Source organism: Natator depressus, chromosome 11 (genome assembly GCF_965152275.1).
Source record: "Natator depressus isolate rNatDep1 chromosome 11, rNatDep2.hap1, whole genome shotgun sequence".
NCBI classification, from domain to species: domain Eukaryota; kingdom Metazoa; phylum Chordata; order Testudines; family Cheloniidae; genus Natator; species Natator depressus.
Genome location: NC_134244.1, coordinates 47,141,994 through 47,159,571, shown reverse-complemented (window position 1 = coordinate 47,159,571; position 17,578 = coordinate 47,141,994). Strand labels below are relative to the sequence as shown.

Below are 17,578 nucleotides of genomic sequence, written 5' to 3'. Positions count from 1 at the left end.
TGCATAACCCCTAACTCCATTTTCTCAAAAAAGAACAACAACAAAATACCTATCACCCTTCCAAGTAATATTTTTTTTTCCATTAGAGTGAACTTGTTCTGCAAGTTCAATGACATTGTTGGCGCTGTCTTGTTTTTACTGGAAAAAAACTTCAGATTCCTGACTTCAGAGGCAAAACTGAATCTAACATCTGCCCAAAATATTTGGTGTCCACGAGCGTTTGCACTAACACAGAAGGCAAGAACTGTATTTATCTGTAAAATCGATTAGAAGGGATTGTGTTTATTCCTGTATTTTCACCGCAGCTGATCTAAATGCATACAGCAACAATCACCCAGCCAGGGGCACATTCTTCTTTAGTTTTAACGAGTTTGGGCTCCTGCACTCTACTAATGGTTGTGTATGAAGAAAATATTTGAAAGTCAGGCATACAAATGGCAAGAACCATTATGCACACATATGGCTACATCTAATACATAAAAAAAAAAAGGAGTACTTGTGGCACCTTATAGACTAACAAATTTATTTGAGCATAAGCTTTCGTGAGCTACAGCTCACTTCATCGGATGCATTCGGTGGAAAATACAGTGGGGAGATTTATATACGTAGAGAACATGAAACAATGGGTGTTACCATACACACTGTAAGGAGAGTGATCAGGTAAGGTGAGCTATTACCAGCAGGAGAGCGGGGGTGGGGGAGGGGAACCTTTTGTAGTGATAATCAAGGTGGGCCATTTCCAGCAGTTGACAAGAACTTCTGAGGAACAGTGGGGAGTTGGGGGGGAGATAAACATGGGGAAATAGTTTTACCCCCCCCCCCACCCCGCTCTCCTGCTGGTAATAGCTCACCTTACCTGATCACTCTCGTTACAGTGTGTATGGTAACACCCATTGTTTCATGTTCTCTGTGTATATAAATCTCCCCACTGTATTTTCCACCAAATGCATCCGATGAAGTGAGCTGTAGCTCACGAAAGCTTATGCTCAAATAAATTTGTTAGTCTCTAAGGTGCCACAAGTACTCCTTTTCTTTTTGCGAATAGAGACTAACACGGCTGCTACTCTGAAATCTAATATATATGATCTAAACCAAGTCTTGCCTCACTTACTTCTGTGGGATCACAATTTGAATCAGTATGTGAATGTAAACAGAAGTAAGGTTCTCATCAACTTTCTCACCCACACTGCACCTATATAATACTTTCTTTTACTAATGATGAGTAAAAACAGGTGTAATCATAATGGTTGGGGCACCTTTATTATAGTGTATGCAATCCAGAATACTATAATCAACACATCGTCAGCTGGATATTTCATTTTCTTCCTCCACATTCTTTTGAAATCTCCCAGCCAACGATATCACTACGGGCGATTAGCATTAATAGTAGTACTTCAAATGAATCTATTGTCCATAGAAAAGTATTGCAATACTGTGTACCTATAATCTGTGCTTCAGTACAGCTGCCCCTCCCCCTATGTGGGAAAACGTTCTCATCACTTTTCCATGTTCAAGTTAAAAACACTTCTTAATTGTGTCAAATTATTCAAGGAAAAGAAGTAACTTTGCATGCTATCCTACCAGTATGTTCAGGCTGCCAAATTCTCAATTTCATGATATTAATTGAACAAGCTTTTACTTTGTTTCATATGCTTTTCAAGTAACATTTTAAGACCTATTTGTTTCAGCAATGAATATTTATGTATCAGTTTAATTATGAAGACTTACTGATGCTCTTATGTATACTTAAAAGACTTGGTATCTGGGAATTGGCGAATACGTACAAGGTGTAATGGACTTGACTCAGATATGTAAGGTTTTCAAGTAAAGAATCTGTAAATAGAATTGATGTATAAACTCCTTTCTGGGAGCAAGTAGGGAGTGGGGAAGAAAATTTAAAAGGGAAGTGAATGATATAAAGGGCCAGATTTATAAAGGCAGTTAGGTGCCTAAAGACCGATAAATGTGTGGTAGGATTCACAAAAGCACCTAACTGGGTTAGGTGCCTAATTCCCCTTGAAAAACACCTAATACCTTTCTACATCTGGACTTCAATCTTAGCATCACTTGTTCAGTTCAAGTGCTTAATGCTTTAGAAAGAAATGAAGGAAACAAATTTAGTAAGAATGGATTCCAGCACAGATGACTCGATGTATTGCCAGCTGGTAGAAGGCTGAGATTATTAGGACTTGACAAGCTTCTGATGTATGAGGCAAAATATGGTTTGTTTTTTTACAAATGGTTTGAGCAGAAAATTAATCCTCCCCTGCATCTCCAAACTCTGAAACCTAAAGCTGTTTTAGATTTTATAATAAATGATGGTTGATTTTACAACTACTGAAAAATATAGTGCTTCCAAAATTAATCAAACTTGAAATGTGCTTGTGTTAGAAATCAAACTTAAACTTTAGCTTGGATATCTGTATTATTAAACTTATTCTGCTTAGCGGTCAAAACCAAGTCTTTCAACCAGATGTGCTACCAAGTCAACTCATGCCTGAAATCAACCTGTGAGCCTTCTTGCTTTATACATCAGATCAGCAGTTAAGATTCAAGCAGCAAAACATGGCTGACAAATTTATTCGTTTAGTCAGAGATGACAGTTTACTTTTCTGCAGCTAACTAGCTCTGCAGCCCTAACTGTGGTAAACCCATCCTGATTAAAGCAAACATAGTTCAAAGAGCCAAAGGCCCATTTCCAAAACCTCCAAATCTGTCAGGACAACTCACGCACATCTTACATATGTCTCACCCTTACACTACATGCTGGACAACCTTTGTTTCACATCCAATTCCATGATGTGGGGCAGGGGAAGGAAGAAGCCCAGCTGTATTAGTTTGCTCTGTGTAACATGAGAAATTAGACAGGCTTGATATCATTGACGGGGGGAGGGATAGCTCAGTGGTTTGAGCATTGGCCTGCTAAACCCAGGGTTGTGAGTTCAATCCTCGAAGGGGCCATTTAGGGATCTGGGGCAAAAATTGGGGGATTGGTCCTGCTTTGAGCAGGGGGTTGGACTAGATGACCTCCTGAGGTCCCTTCCAATCCTGATATTCTATGACTTAATACCCTCAGTGTCTTCAGCAGCTGAAGCCCTGGAGAGTGCTGGTTGTGCTCTGGCTTGACTGAAAGACATTCCATGGTCTCCAGCCAAAGAAATCCTTTGCACCTCAGGTATTTCTCCATCCTGTGGAGCATGAGAGGTGGATTGAGAGTGAGAGAAGGGGCATTGAATGTTATTTAAAAAGGAAACAGTTGAAGAATCATCAGGGCTGGGTATCCTAACATTTCCACAGAGGGAGAAAGCTATGGTGTTGGTGGAATAATGTTGCTGGTGGGGATGGGTAGGATTCAAGCTTTATTGTATCTGTTTCTTCAGAGGAGAGGAAATAAGGAACAATTGAACATCACCTCTTAAATCAGAGCATCCAGTTTATATACGAATCATGATTCATCTTCCAGTTTATTGCATATACAAAAAGGCTGTTAGGTGTGTTCTTTTGAAGAATTTTTTAATGTAAACACTACACTTTAAAATATCAAAACAGCAGTTACACAGTTTATTTTGAAATGCCTGCTTCTTCTGTATTAGAGACCATGTGGTATTTTAAATTGTCAGTTTAATTCGCTATGCAAAATTTTTCCATTTTCTCATTTTGTTAGCAGAGTTCTTCAGCATCTCCATTTGTTTTCACTCTGACAGCAGAGCGACTGGTTCTGACTCTTCCCTGATGCTTCTTTGAGGGCCAATATCCTGCAATTTATCCTATAGCTTGAAGAATCAGGATCTTCTTCTTTAGTGATCTTGCTATTGTAGGTGTCCTGGACAGTGCATTTAAACTATTGATTAAATTATAGATTACTAGCATAAAATTATTTCTGTGATATTAGCAATTGAAAGTAAATGTGCCTTAAAAAAAGCAAGCTATGTAAGAATAGTATTTTGCACAGACAAAAATTAAGTCTAGGCTTTGACAGTAAGAATTGGCAGACAAATCAGTTGCCAAATAAAACCTTACAAAAGTATTTGAAAACATACAGCATCCTACAGTAATTTTTCTAACCATAAGCATAGAGAGATCTATTGGAGGGTAGAAGAAAAACCTTCAATACCAAATCCCTAAAAATGTAAAATACAGTTTATACAATATATTTTTTTTTATTTCATGTCTTGAAATTATGCTATTTCAGAGGTGTGGCAAGAATCTTTCCAGACTACAGACTTCTACACAAGCTCCTTCACATCAAATTAAATCTTAAACCATTTTTTTCACTTTACTTAGACAAATTACCTCCTCATAGCCCATTTTGTATTTCTTCTCTTATACAAGGTGAAGTCTCATATCTGTAGACTTCTTGGGCTACCAAATACTGATATTCTGTGGACTGAACACTTCCGATGGGCACAATAGTGTCCTATTTCCATACTATCAATACAAGTTCGGAAGGACTAACAAGGGAGGGAATATTATTGAATCTGTATGTTCATTTAAGAAAAGCCTAAGCGTTAGAAGGGCTACAGTCCAACTAAGCCAGTTGGTTCTTATGCTCCTATTACTTTAATCAAGAAGAATGCTGTGAATTCTTCATACTTATTGTCCTAAAATTTCTATAACTATTAATTGCAAGTCAAGGAAGACTGTCCAAACATCTCTGTTACTGTTTGTAGTTCTGCTGGAATGAATTTTGAAAAATATTATCCAAGAACATGTAACTATGACATCATCCCCTGGAGGAAAGGTAGAAAGCGATGGAACGTGAGAAATGAGGTTGCAGTTAAACAGGCACTGACCAAGACAAAAGAGCTTGACTGTTTTGAAGTCACATAAATTTTAACACTTTCCTGAGTGTGGAAGGGTCCTTGATAAAAGAAACAGATGTACTACTTTTTGGGGGGGCTCTATGGCTGGTAATATGTATTAAATATCTTGCAAGCAATATAAGTAACTGTAAACATGGGGTAAAAGTATTTGAGTTTGGGTACCTCAGACTGGCGAGAGTCACTTTTTGTTTTCGTTTTCATGTGTGTCACGCTCTAATTTATTATATAAATTACTTAGTGAGGACAGGACCTCTTAGGAATTTCTGATGTACTAATCATTATGGTACCTACAGTAGGTTCAATCATGCCAAAGCTGGATGGGTGGGTGGAAACGGGGAGAAAAGCTCATATGGCAGTGGCTAATGTATATTTTAGAAAAGAGTAAATCATTTCAAAGATACAGTGATCTTTTCAAAGAAATTTAACTTACAGTAGACAGTTTTTGTGGACTCCAGTAAAACTGAAATGTAAAACTATTTAAACATTGCTAAGTGCAAATGGTGCATATAGAATCCTTTGACGCATACACAATTTGAAAAAATAACTCAAAGAATGACCTCAGTGTCTACATGAACAATGTTAAATGTCCATTATGAAATAGTCAAAATTCAGAAGGCACTTGTACAAAAAAGGGAAATATGCACTGTGGGTCAGGACCATATTTCATGATGAAGATTTTCAAGGGTGTCTGGGGGCGTAGGGTTTGACAGTGGTTATACCAAAACAAGTTAAAAGATGTGTCCCACGTATTCATCTGAGTTAAAGATAAACTGGAACAACTTTACTATGAAACAAGCTGAGAATTCTGTACAGGATACTTCAGTGGTATAACACATTTGTATTTGAGTTAAACAATGAGTTTTGAAATCCTAATGTGGTAAGATGAATTTAGGAAAAAAAAAAAAAAGAAAGCTCTTCAAAACTTTTGTCACCTCAGCTGGTAAAATATAGCAATATTCTACAAGAAAGGTGATTTGTTGATTCTATAAACTTATCCAACTACGGGTTGCTTGGTGAATTACTACAAAATTAAAAACCCAAAACTAAACTTCCATCATGAGATAAGATTATTTTTCCTTCACATTGATGTCAGACGATTCCTCATTGTTCAGGAAGGGACGATGCACTCTGCTGTGTGAAAACGAAAGTTTGGCTGGCTTGATTACACGTTCGTCCACAGGTTGAATGCAACATTTGTGTGGAGTGTGAGGGAAGAGATGGAATACAAGAGGGTAGATGAAAACTAAATAGCACCCACTATTGTCTAAGCCCTTGATTAGGAGACACAAACTTCAGCAAGTGGGGCAGACTATTCCCAAATTCTTGTAATCCCTACACAACAAATAGAACAACTCCCGCCACAAAGTTTTATAGAATTCATGTGGACAAGCCTTGGTGTCCATGAATTCAAACTAAGGTTCATTTCTGTTTTTCCTATCATGAAATTAGTCTAACTTATATTTTCATCATGGTGCCTTCTATTTGTCACAGCTTCAGCATACTCTGACTTTTATCCTCTTCAATATCAGAGTTCATCCTGGTAATAATAATAATAAACAAAATTACAATCCAAAAGTACTGATACTCCATTTTTTTTCTTCACACCAGTAATTTTACATTTTTTGCACTAGCTCTTTAACACCATAACTTGGCTGGACAAACATTTAGCAAACTCCAATTTTGACATTTAATAATTTAATATTTCCTTCCTGCTGAAACACAGAAATATTAGTCTTGGGCTAATATCCCTCTGTACCTATGTCCCCTTGCCTGCCAGGCTCAGGGTAAGTCTACCCTCCAGTGCAAGACCAGGATTCAAACTCCAGCTCAAGACTAATTTCCCACCCTCTACAAACAAATCACATTGACTTATGGTCCCAGAACCCTATGGGGTGGAGGGTCTTATTCCGAATCAAGCTGGAATCCAGTGTTCAAGCCCTATTGCTTTGCAGTGTAGACACAGCCCCACTGGACTTGTGCTCTGGGAGCCTGCCCAAAATATCCCAGAATACCATGGGCTGACTTTCCTTGTCCTCTGGACTGTCAAGTCTGATGGACAATCAAGTTTTCTCTCACTGCACCACTAGCAAAGGGCTAGAGAGGACACATTTTGGGAAGGCGCTAGGAAGTCTGGGATATGGGTGGCTGGACTCAGGCCCGCAAAATGCAGTGGACACTGGAGCCCCAGGTTGGGACCCAGGATTCAACAATTTCTAATCTAGGGTTACAAATAAATGTAGATGCTCAAGCCCTAGGTTAACAAACCCAGGGTCTGCTAACTCTAGTTCTACTAAACCAGGGATTACGTTGCAGAGTAGGTATACCCAGTATAAAGGGCTTGGCTAAAGCACACTTTTCCAACTAACCCCAGCTAATGAATGGCCCCTTGGGATGGTCCTTTTTACATTGCATTCAACTTTGGCAGGAATGGTGCAAAAATAGCCTCAGGGAGGATGTAGTAACTGGTTCTGTGACAGTACCGCTGAACTGTGCTGTGACCATCCAAACAAGCAGAAAAGCTGACTCAGTAAATACTGTAACTAGACCAAGACTGCATATAAAAATACAACTTTTTATGAACATAAAGATGAAAGGCTATAAAGATTCTTTAAATAGCTATTCTTTACATTAATACATGTCTTCACAAAGGCCACAAGTTTCCTACCTTGTTTCTAGAAGATTTTTTTCTCTTTCCTTTATTTTTAATGACTGCTAATCTTTCAGTCAGAAGATCAGCTATGCCCTTTGCATCTCTGCTGTCTATATGCTCTCCAAGAACATTTCTCTTTAAAAAGAGGGAGAAGAGTAAATTATTATCACTTCATACCTTCTCTACTGAAGAGAAATGGATCTGGTGACTGCTGGGTGAAATTCACACCCATTCTGGAGACAACTGCAAGGCCCTATGCAGTGCTCAAACTCCCAAATGGGGTGACTATCACCCTTCGGAGAGAGAAAGAGGCATCTGTAAAGTTTGTGCTTTATAAAATGTCAACTCCCTCAGTAATAACTACTACGGAGTTCCAGTGTGTGTAAAACATGCACATTAAGGAAAACTCTAATGCTTAACTAGAATATTTCTGATATGCATATTAAAATATTTACTCAAAATATGAATACATATTTTAGAAATCTATCACTTTGTTACCTACATTCAACAAATCTCTTACTGCAGGTTTGATCTGACAAACTCTCATTCAGAGAGAAATCCCATAGAAGTGAATGGGATTACTATGTGAGTACAGATTAGTTTCAGGGGTAAGGATTTGCAGAATCATGCTCTTAATATTGCCCAATAGAGGCTGTTTGTAAATGCAAAGTAAAATTGAAAGAATCAGCTTTGTCATTAGAAAGTATTGAAAATTGAACACTTTTTCTAAAACAAAACAAATAATTACAGATCTTGCCATACAATAGCTTGGAAGTTTAATAACAACCAATGATTTCTAATGAAAAAGGCGACTTTCTAGAGATGGAAAGCTTTTTTTTCCTGGTTGAAAAATGCTGATTTGTCAAAAGCAGGATATCTGGTAGAAATGTCACTTTTGACTGAAGTTCATTTGGAAAGAAAACTTGAAAAAATATTTCGATCATCTCAAAACAGAACATCCAAATTTTCTGTTTTGACACAACTTTGTTTCAAAATAAAAATCAAACTCAATGAAATGTTCTGTTTTATTGAAGCAAAGCATTTTCAACTGGATCAAAAATGTTTTAAATTTTGTTTTGCAAGAAATTTTGAAATGTGATGCTTTTGTTCCATTTAGGAGTGAAAACTTGTGACATTTCTCACTAAATGAGAAATCTAGTGCCCACTTAGCTCTACAATTTTTCCGTACTTTGCACTATCAATTGTCTAAATAGCAGCTTCCTTTCCCATCAGACACAATGACTATTATCTCTCATTACACTAGTGTTTTCCTGCTACAGAAATTCCAAGTATCATTAAAAAAGCATCAATTTTTAGTGTTTCATTTCCTTTAGAAAGATTGTTTAGGGAATAAATGTTAATACAATCTGAAATAAGAACTATAATACACTTCAACATTTAATTTCCAGTACAAAATTAAGCACAATACAATCTTAAATAGTAGTGGGGCTAGATCAGTTAAGCAGCAGTACTTCCCCTCATTGGTTCACACAATGGGGACACTATTTAAACTAGTATTTACCTTTGCTCCTTGGTAGGGATAAAATTTAACAGTAGGGTAGGCTCTGATGCCAGCCATCTGACATGTATGAGCATAAGCTTGACAGTCAATTTTTCCAGCTTTTACTTTTCCTTTTACAGTCTAAAAAAGAAAATTGTTTACTAGAAACCCCATTAGAATAAGCAAAGTTCAAAATTTCCATGTGACTCAGATAACTTGTTATAAATTGGAATTGTAGGAAAAACAGAACATAAGTATGGTATAGAATATGTCCATTTATTTTACCAAGTGCAGATAAAGGGTAAAATTAAAAAAAAATACTTTAAGTCCCAATTTTAAAATTAATGTAGGCACTTGGAAGCCTAAATCCCCTTGATTTTCAGTGAGACTTAGGCTATATCTATAAATGTAGAGTAGGGGTGTAATTTGCAGTTTGTGTAAATGTACCAATGCAAGCTTTAATCTACTTAGAATGCTAAAAATATGAATGAGAATGCGGTGGTGTAGGCTTCTGCATGGCTGTACAAAGAGCTGAGGTGCGATTTAACAGTTTTGAAAACTCTGCTAAACAGATTGAAAATAAAAAGCAAAAATCTTTATTCAGACTGAAAGAAGAAAAAGCATAAACAAAGAGGCCTGAATAACACTTTTCAAATGGAAAGACCTAGGGTGAGAGCTGCAGACACATAAAAACATCCATAAAGGCTGCCTTCTGAGTACCCCCTAATAAGCCCCGATGCAGGAGCATGTGTGCCAGGGATATGGGAGAGTGTGTCCATAGTGGCACCACAGTCAGTGCTGCGGCCCATGGGGAAGCCCCAGGAGATTACTGTAAATTAGTCAGACCCCCAGAACTGCTGGAGTTGCTGCATTTCCTACAGCAGTCCTGAATCTGGAGGGCGCAAAGGTAGCTTAAAGCCATTTTAGCCTCCCATTAGCCTTGGTCTGCAAGTTCTGTGCTGCTCATTTTGAAAGGTGTAGCACAGAATCTCATCCCTACAACTTTCAAATTTGTGTTTGTCTTTTGGAGCTCAGTTAGGCATGGCTGTCACCAATTTGTCTCCCTATGAAGACATGAACTACTGGGACGCCTTTCTTATATACCAAAGGAAGGCAAAAGCACTGAACAGAGACTTGGGTTTGTTCTTTTTTCTGCCACCACTGGTTCTGACCTTAGACAAGTCCCTGAATCTGCCTGTGCCACAGATTCTGATCTGTAAAATAAGGTACTTGCCTACTTCACAGAGGTAATGAGGATAAACTCATTAATGTACATGAAACACTGACATACTGCGGTGACAAACACAAGTGGACCGGCAAGGCCTATTTAAAAATCACATGTTCCTCTTCTCTGTAATGGAAGGGGACCATAATTTCTCTGATTTCTATGTATTTAAAGTAAGTAAAGTAAGTAAATAAAAAATTAGAAATTATGGTCCCCTTCCATTACATGAAAGAGGGACATGTGATTTTTCTAAGTTTAGAGAAGAACTTCTTCCAGTCACATATGCAAGTACCAAATGGTGCTGAGGAAATAAACTGAGAGGGGAATAAAAGACTTGTCCACATAATGAATTACCATGCGGCAAGTTGGTGCACTGCAGATTCACACCATGGCTTGCTGCCTGGTAACTCACTGTGTAGACATGCCCTACGATTTATAGTTTTGAAATAAATATTTTACTTCATGGCAGTGGCATATAGAACTACTACTCAGTCTACTGATGAAAAGCTATATAAGAAGTAGGTATTATTATTACTTATCAGAAGCAAACTAACTGCTGGTGTCAATAGGTTAAAAACTTACCCTAGCTAGCACCTCAAATTCTGGAGCAAAATTTTGGCAAGGGCCACACCAAGGAGCATAAAAATCAATGACCCAATGATCTTTCCCATGCAAAACTTTTTCTGTGAAGCTCTGAGGTGTCAGATCTATGGATACTTGAGGTAAATATCTGGGGAGAGAGGAAAAACATTTATAATAAAATTAAAAACCTTAAATATATTTAAAATTCCAGTTACACTACAGAAAGCTTCCAGAAATTAGAGAACAGCTATAATGAAATGTAAATAAACACAGTAATACTATTATGTTGAAAGGCCCTTTAGTTTACATGAGGTATAGGCATCTAAGCATTATCTCATCCCTCCTTGAACCAAAAACTAAGGATGTTGTCTAATTTGAGTGTGGGGAGGGCAGACCTGTGTCCATTCAATATGAATGGTCTTTTCTCATCAACAGAAATATCTTCTTCCTTTCTTCAGAAGACCTGAACTTGGTGCTTAGTCTGAATCTGGGAAGTCAAAGAGCTGTGTTCCGAGACTACAATAATGCTTTATATTTACTGTGGGTTTAGGAACGTGACGCTAATGTGACGTGTTGTAGGAAGCTAAGAATACCTTCTCTAAACAATGCTTTTAAGGCTTGAGCCAACAGAGTACAGAAATTCCTGCATCTGTTTTATGAAGCAACATATCCATCTATCTAGGCATTTCTAATGCTTTGTTTCCATGGCATCTGGGCGCCAGCTTCTCCTAGACACAACCATTAGGCTAGCTTGTGAACAAATTTTAATGTAACAACTCACCCAAGTGCCCAGCTTCTTAACGAATACGAATCCCTGTGCCAACCATTGTAACTACTATTAGAGAACACACAAGAAAATATTAATTATACAACAGCTTGAATAGGTTTGAAAGACTTTGTAGAGGTGTTAAATCTGAACCCAGGACAACCTATTCACAAAGGTTGATATAAAATTAATTTGAATGCATACATTTTAGAATATATTTCTACTATAGTTCAGATATTGAAAAAACTATTTTAATTTCAAATCTGAATAATACAACTCAATAATACACATTGTAAAGTACTGGAACATGAAGAGAAGGAAGGATCGGTCCTATGTTATGTTAAATTAAAGGAGAGTAAGGTAAATTTAGTACTTCAGTCAAATTGACTTTTTGTCAGCTAAAAAGGCTTGTGAGCATTGTGTCTTTGGTAATATTTCCAGATAAAGTTTCTAAATCTAATATAGGTGGGACAAAAAATAGCACATGATCAAGTGGAAAACACAATTAAGTAAAAAAAACCAATTTTAACCTATTTTACAGAGAACATTTTATTATTACAATGGAAATATTTTCAAATTAATTTTACTTTTCATTCTATTAACTTCTGCATTTATCTCAGCTTGGTAACCCAAAGGTGTATTATTTGAACTGTAAATACTGTAGGGGATTGTTTGTTTAAAAACATCTTTCACTGGAATTTTCACACAAATTAGTGAAACTAATAAATCATAGGCTGTGAGAATTTATTTCACAAAAATATAAATTCACAGTCAAATCTAACCAAACAGTTCTTAGTGGCATTTCTTTCCAGGGGCACTATTTATCCCCAGAGTATATTTTAACGTATTTCTTAATTACAAAATCTGCATTATTAAAGATTGAATTTTTTTTCCCAAAAAAGGAAAATAAAACACCTCTTCTGGGGAATTTTAGTGCTTTGGGAGAGATTTATATAAAAGAAGAAGAATAAAATCAACTTTCATCATAGGCGGTCCAACAGTCAAAGCTTCAACAGCCTATTAGGCACCCCTCAATTCAGTCTATATAATTTACTATCAATGAGCATTTGATGGAACCCTTCAATTGTATAAATAATCATTAGTCTTTCCCAATTCAGTTTAATCTCTTACTTCAGTATTCCATTTGCCTCTGAGGTGCCAGGGTCAGAAATGTAAAGTGTTAGATGTTACAAAGCTATCATGTATCATAAAGAATCGGAGCATTGTTATAAATTTTTTTTTAAATGGTCAGATTTCACTTTCCGTAGCAGTAGTTTTTTTCACTATTTAGCATTTTTCTGTCAGTGTCCCAAAGAAATGGTATGGTGAATGTGTTCACTGAACACGTAAGGTCAAAAGTTCTATAATGTTGATATCAGACACATGCTAAAGAAGGTTATTTATATATAATATCTACACGCATACTGATCTGTTTTAAAGGTCAGGTTGCACTGAAGTATGCACGGTGAGTTAGAGCTATTGATATTTTCTGCAGAAGACAAAGGACTGGAAAATTTAAGAGTCCATGGCACTGTTCTGTCTGAACTACGTATTTTGGCCATTGACATGGCAAAGGACTAATTGTTTAAAGTTATGTAATTCATTTTTATGTTACTAATGAATACGCTGCTCATGAAAACCTCTGGCAAACTTAATAATAAAACACAGGAACCCCAAACAATTATTTAGATAAACTAAATTAATTTCTTGCATTATTTTAGTATTACAAAACTGAAAAATCTCAGAATGTGTGAGAATAAAATCATTCATACTGTACTTGTAAACACTTATGACTTTCCAATGGTTTTGACTTACCATCTGAAAGATACTATTTTCCCTCCCAGGCCCTCCTTAATACATTTTGAAGATAGCATAACTCTTGAAATACAGATCATGACATATTTTCCAAATGTAAGCAGTTATTTACTTACTAGTAATGATGACCTGTATTTGATTTTTGAGGAAAGAGTCTTATTTCAGGATATCCCTGTACATTTTCTTGGTGACAGAAAGAAAAATATTTTTGACAATCCATACTGCCAACAGTGATTAATCCATTTAACAACTGAAAACGAAAAAATATTGCATTTTCTAGTCAGTAAAATCACTCTGGGATCACACTGAGGTTAGTTCATGGCATATGAATCTTTGTCAGAGATGAATACTTCAAAATTTAGACATCAGCGTTTATTGCAGTCCTCACCTCTGGAGTACTCAGCAGGTAAAAAGCAAAAAGGCTGATTTTTTTTTTATGATAATTGTGTGTGTACAATTACATACATACATACTTTGCACATGAAATACTATGCATGTAGTAGAACCCCTATTTTATAAACAAACTGGAGATTGACACTCATAATAATCAAAACATTCATAAAACTGGACATCTCAAAATTACAGTAGGTACAGTACATAAGCTGCAGGATGGTGCTCTGAATTGCTTTTTTTTTGTCCCTCTAAGCTCTGTAAAGCGACTTCCAATGCATTGAAGGCACTGGCCTGTGAAGGGATGTCAACTTGTTCTTAATTGACATCACTTTTGTTATGGGGTCCCTCATACCCTGGTTGCGGAAAAAGGGTTCATATAACTGACTGTTAGTACTACTCGTGTTTATGAAAATCAGTATTACACTGTACATGTCCAGAGCCATGATTAGTCTATACACACTAACTGGCACCAAATGGTCTCATGACTGCACAAAAATCAAGGATTTGCAATTCTATTATGCAAATGACTACATAGAGCAATGGCCATGCAAAGTAAGCACAGACCTGAATACTGAAGTGTGTATAGTTCAGATCACTGAAAAGCAGACTTAAAACATCCTGGAAATACTATTTAATAACATGAATTGAAAAAGCCCTCAAAGAATATTTTCAGGTTTTTTAAAAAAATATAAATAAATGTTTAATTAATGTTTTATACCTCGATTTTAAATCAGAACCAGATCCCGATTGGCTCCTCTAGGTGCTACTTAAATACAAATAATTATAATAAGCTATCCATTAAGGAAGTTAGAGGGGAAAAAGGCTATGGTTACTTAAAGCCATTTATGATCCAATGTACATAAATGTCTTTTTTTACCTTTTTTATTTTAAACACAAATACCTAGTCACCTTATAATTCACAATACATAATGAATTAATCAAACTTCAAGGAAAGTTATTCTAAAACTTGTCAAAACTTGTGGGATTATGGGTATTATAGGATGACAGTAGCAATGTTCAGGAACTTAAAAAAAATCACCATAGCTGGGACAACATAAAACTGCCAAGCAGGAACTTATTATCTTGTCCATTATATTAATCACTCATTTTTTTTCCACTTATGGTAACTTCTCTAGGCCAATTTATTGAACAGTCTCAATATTTCTATTAAATGGGACATTTTAAAACTTGGAATGTGATTTCCATTTTACCCTGGCCATCCTTTTCCATTCTGGCATTAAAGCCTGGCAAGGCCCACACCATGGAGCATAGAAATCAACCATCCAGACTTCATCCCGCTTTCTTTGTTTAACTAGTGTACTGAAAGTGTCTGGTGTTAAGGAGACCACCGAAGGGTTCATGAGATCCTGAAATACACAAATAATGAGACTTACATTTCACATACAATGAAATTATCCTGAATGCAGCACTATCAAATACAAACTGACTACATAATACTACCATGCTCATCTCACTAATGAAGCTTGTTTGTCTTTAAGTATCAATAACTCAAAAATCCTATAAATTAACAGCCTTTGAAGAATGGACTGAGAGGGTAGAGATCTGCACCTTATTTCACAAAGGTGATAAAACTACTCACAATTTTAGGTACATATATTGGGAACCACAGTCTCTGAGCACTCTCAATAATGAATATATTTCTCCTCTCCTATAAAGTTGGGAAGTGTTATTAACACCTTTTTACAGGCAGGGAACTGAGGCATAGAGACATAAAGAACGTGCTCAAGGTCACAGAGAAAGTGTGTAGCAGAGCAGGGAACTGAACCCAGGTCTCTGAATTTCCAGACTAGCACTCAGGAGACCATCCTTCCTCTCCCTTCAATCCTTCTGATTTTAAGAACATCAGGATAACTGGTTAGAAAAGATACCTTGGAATGTTTTACACCAAAACAGCATGTATAATGTGAATTCAGGGACTGACGGTGTCATAATGTGAGAGTCACATACCTCTATAAACGCCAAGATCTGTTCAGCAGAGTGATGCCCTTCATATTCATGAACACTGGACTGGTTGAACACCACTGTTGTTGGGTAAGCTCTAATGTTATGCTATTGAAAAACACAACAACAAAACAAATTGCAAAGAATGTTCCTGGTTGCTGCCAATCCATTAAGGACCATTGGTACTAATGATCCATATTCTTGCTAGCCAATTTGCTTTGCACAATACAACTCTTCAAACTTTTAGATAATATACTTAATCTTGCCTTCGCGGGGGGGGGTACTGTACTAGTAAGTGTACATTAATTTTTCTATCTGTAAACCTAGATTCTTCAACGATTTAAGTCCTTCAGTATCAGAGGAGTTGCCAATGTACACAATCTTTAAAGCTTTCAATTCTATGCCGATTTCCCCATGTATCTTACGACTTTAAATTTTTCACTATAAAACCAGAAATATCCCGGTTAATTGTGCATATGTTAGGAGATTACACCAGTTTGACTATTACATATATATACACAACTTTTTTTTTAAAATCTGTTGTTGAATTCAAGCAATGCACATATATAGAAAAGGCCTAAGCAAGTAAAAAGGCAAAAATGCTTAGGAAAGCGCCTTCTTAAATATGTTGACTGGTCCTGCATTTCTTGTGACCTCCAAAATTCCTGATTTGTACTGCAGACAAAAGCAATGCACATTACAAAGCAGCTGTAGGCTGGCTGGGAACTTGAACTCTCTGTGGCATTCTGAAAATGGTGCTCCATCAGCGTAAACTGCTCTGCTGTTTTTATCTCTCCATGTTCAAAGCAATAATAGGACCAGTGTATATTTTGTAAATAGATTAGGAACGAGTAACTGGGTCTGTGCTCAATCATTTCTCTCTCAAAAGGGAATAACCCAACACTGGAATTCAAATCTTTCCTGACCACTAAGGAGGCCGGACAAGACTTTAATCTTTTACAGAACACATTTTAAGTTTACAGATTCTTTTAAGAGACCTGTATAGTTTATTCCCTTGAAAAAAGCCTTGATAATGGAGCACCCTCTTTGGATGTGTTTTGAAATTTTAACTACAAGAAAACAGAATTTATTGAATAAGACCTTTTAATACTTGCAGCTTACCATGTTGCAAAGCCCTTCATGGATTGTGCAGTCTAGTGTGCCAAATTTAAGCTGACCAATAAGGTGCTTTGATGCTTTTCTCAACTCTGGCAACAAAGCTCGACATGGAGGACACCACTAAAAAAAAAATGCAAAGCATAATACTACTGGTAAAACAAAGCAAAGAACATATAACTCTCCTGTAAGCAGTTCTCTGCAGAAATATGAATACATATATTGTCTCTCAGTATGCCAAGCAATTTGTGTGTGGTCTTGACAAACAAGACTCCAATAAAGGATAAAAACATTCAATGTAGGAATGGTGCAACCTTGGATTAATGAATTATTAGGGTGCTCCATGCTATAGAATATCATCTTCAAAAACAATGCTGGTATTTTAATAAAATATTTACATATTTTAGCAAAAAAGGGAAAAGAAATATAGCAATCTAATACTTACAGGTGCAAAGAAGTCAACAAGCCATGGTTCCTTCTCCTTGCCAGGAAAATTCTGAGGCCCAAGTGTGATAACATTAGAGTTTACGCTCTCCTTGGCAAATGCAACTATGTCATACAGGATCATCTTCCCTAAAAATACCCCCCGCAAAACAACCCACTGTTATTCTTAATATCTATATTCTTATGATTACTCAATATTCATTTACCAAAAAACAGGAGCAGGTTTCATTAACAGTGTATGATTTGTCTTATTAAAATGTTATACCAGAGATCAGGCTGAAGAGCTGGTAAATGCAAACTT

General features: G+C 36.6%; 1 protein-coding gene across 1 annotated transcript in view; it reads right to left on the bottom strand.

The window, feature by feature from the left end:
- Positions 1–5,716: 5,716 nt before the first annotated feature.
- The window catches only part of DNAJC10 (DnaJ heat shock protein family (Hsp40) member C10), a 32,443-nt gene continuing 20,581 nt past the window's right edge, over positions 5,717–17,578 (bottom strand). The window contains exons 14-23 of the mRNA XM_074967723.1: positions 17,279–17,406; positions 16,840–16,956; positions 15,724–15,825; positions 14,967–15,122; positions 13,479–13,612; positions 11,563–11,616; positions 10,782–10,929; positions 8,996–9,115; positions 7,489–7,608; positions 5,717–6,360 (exon numbers count right to left, since the gene is read on the bottom strand). Of these exons, the coding sequence (XP_074823824.1) occupies positions 6,349–6,360; positions 7,489–7,608; positions 8,996–9,115; positions 10,782–10,929; positions 11,563–11,616; positions 13,479–13,612; positions 14,967–15,122; positions 15,724–15,825; positions 16,840–16,956; positions 17,279–17,406 (1,091 nt within the window). The 3' untranslated portion in view covers positions 5,717–6,348. The remainder of the gene's footprint in view (positions 6,361–7,488; positions 7,609–8,995; positions 9,116–10,781; positions 10,930–11,562; positions 11,617–13,478; positions 13,613–14,966; positions 15,123–15,723; positions 15,826–16,839; positions 16,957–17,278; positions 17,407–17,578) is intronic.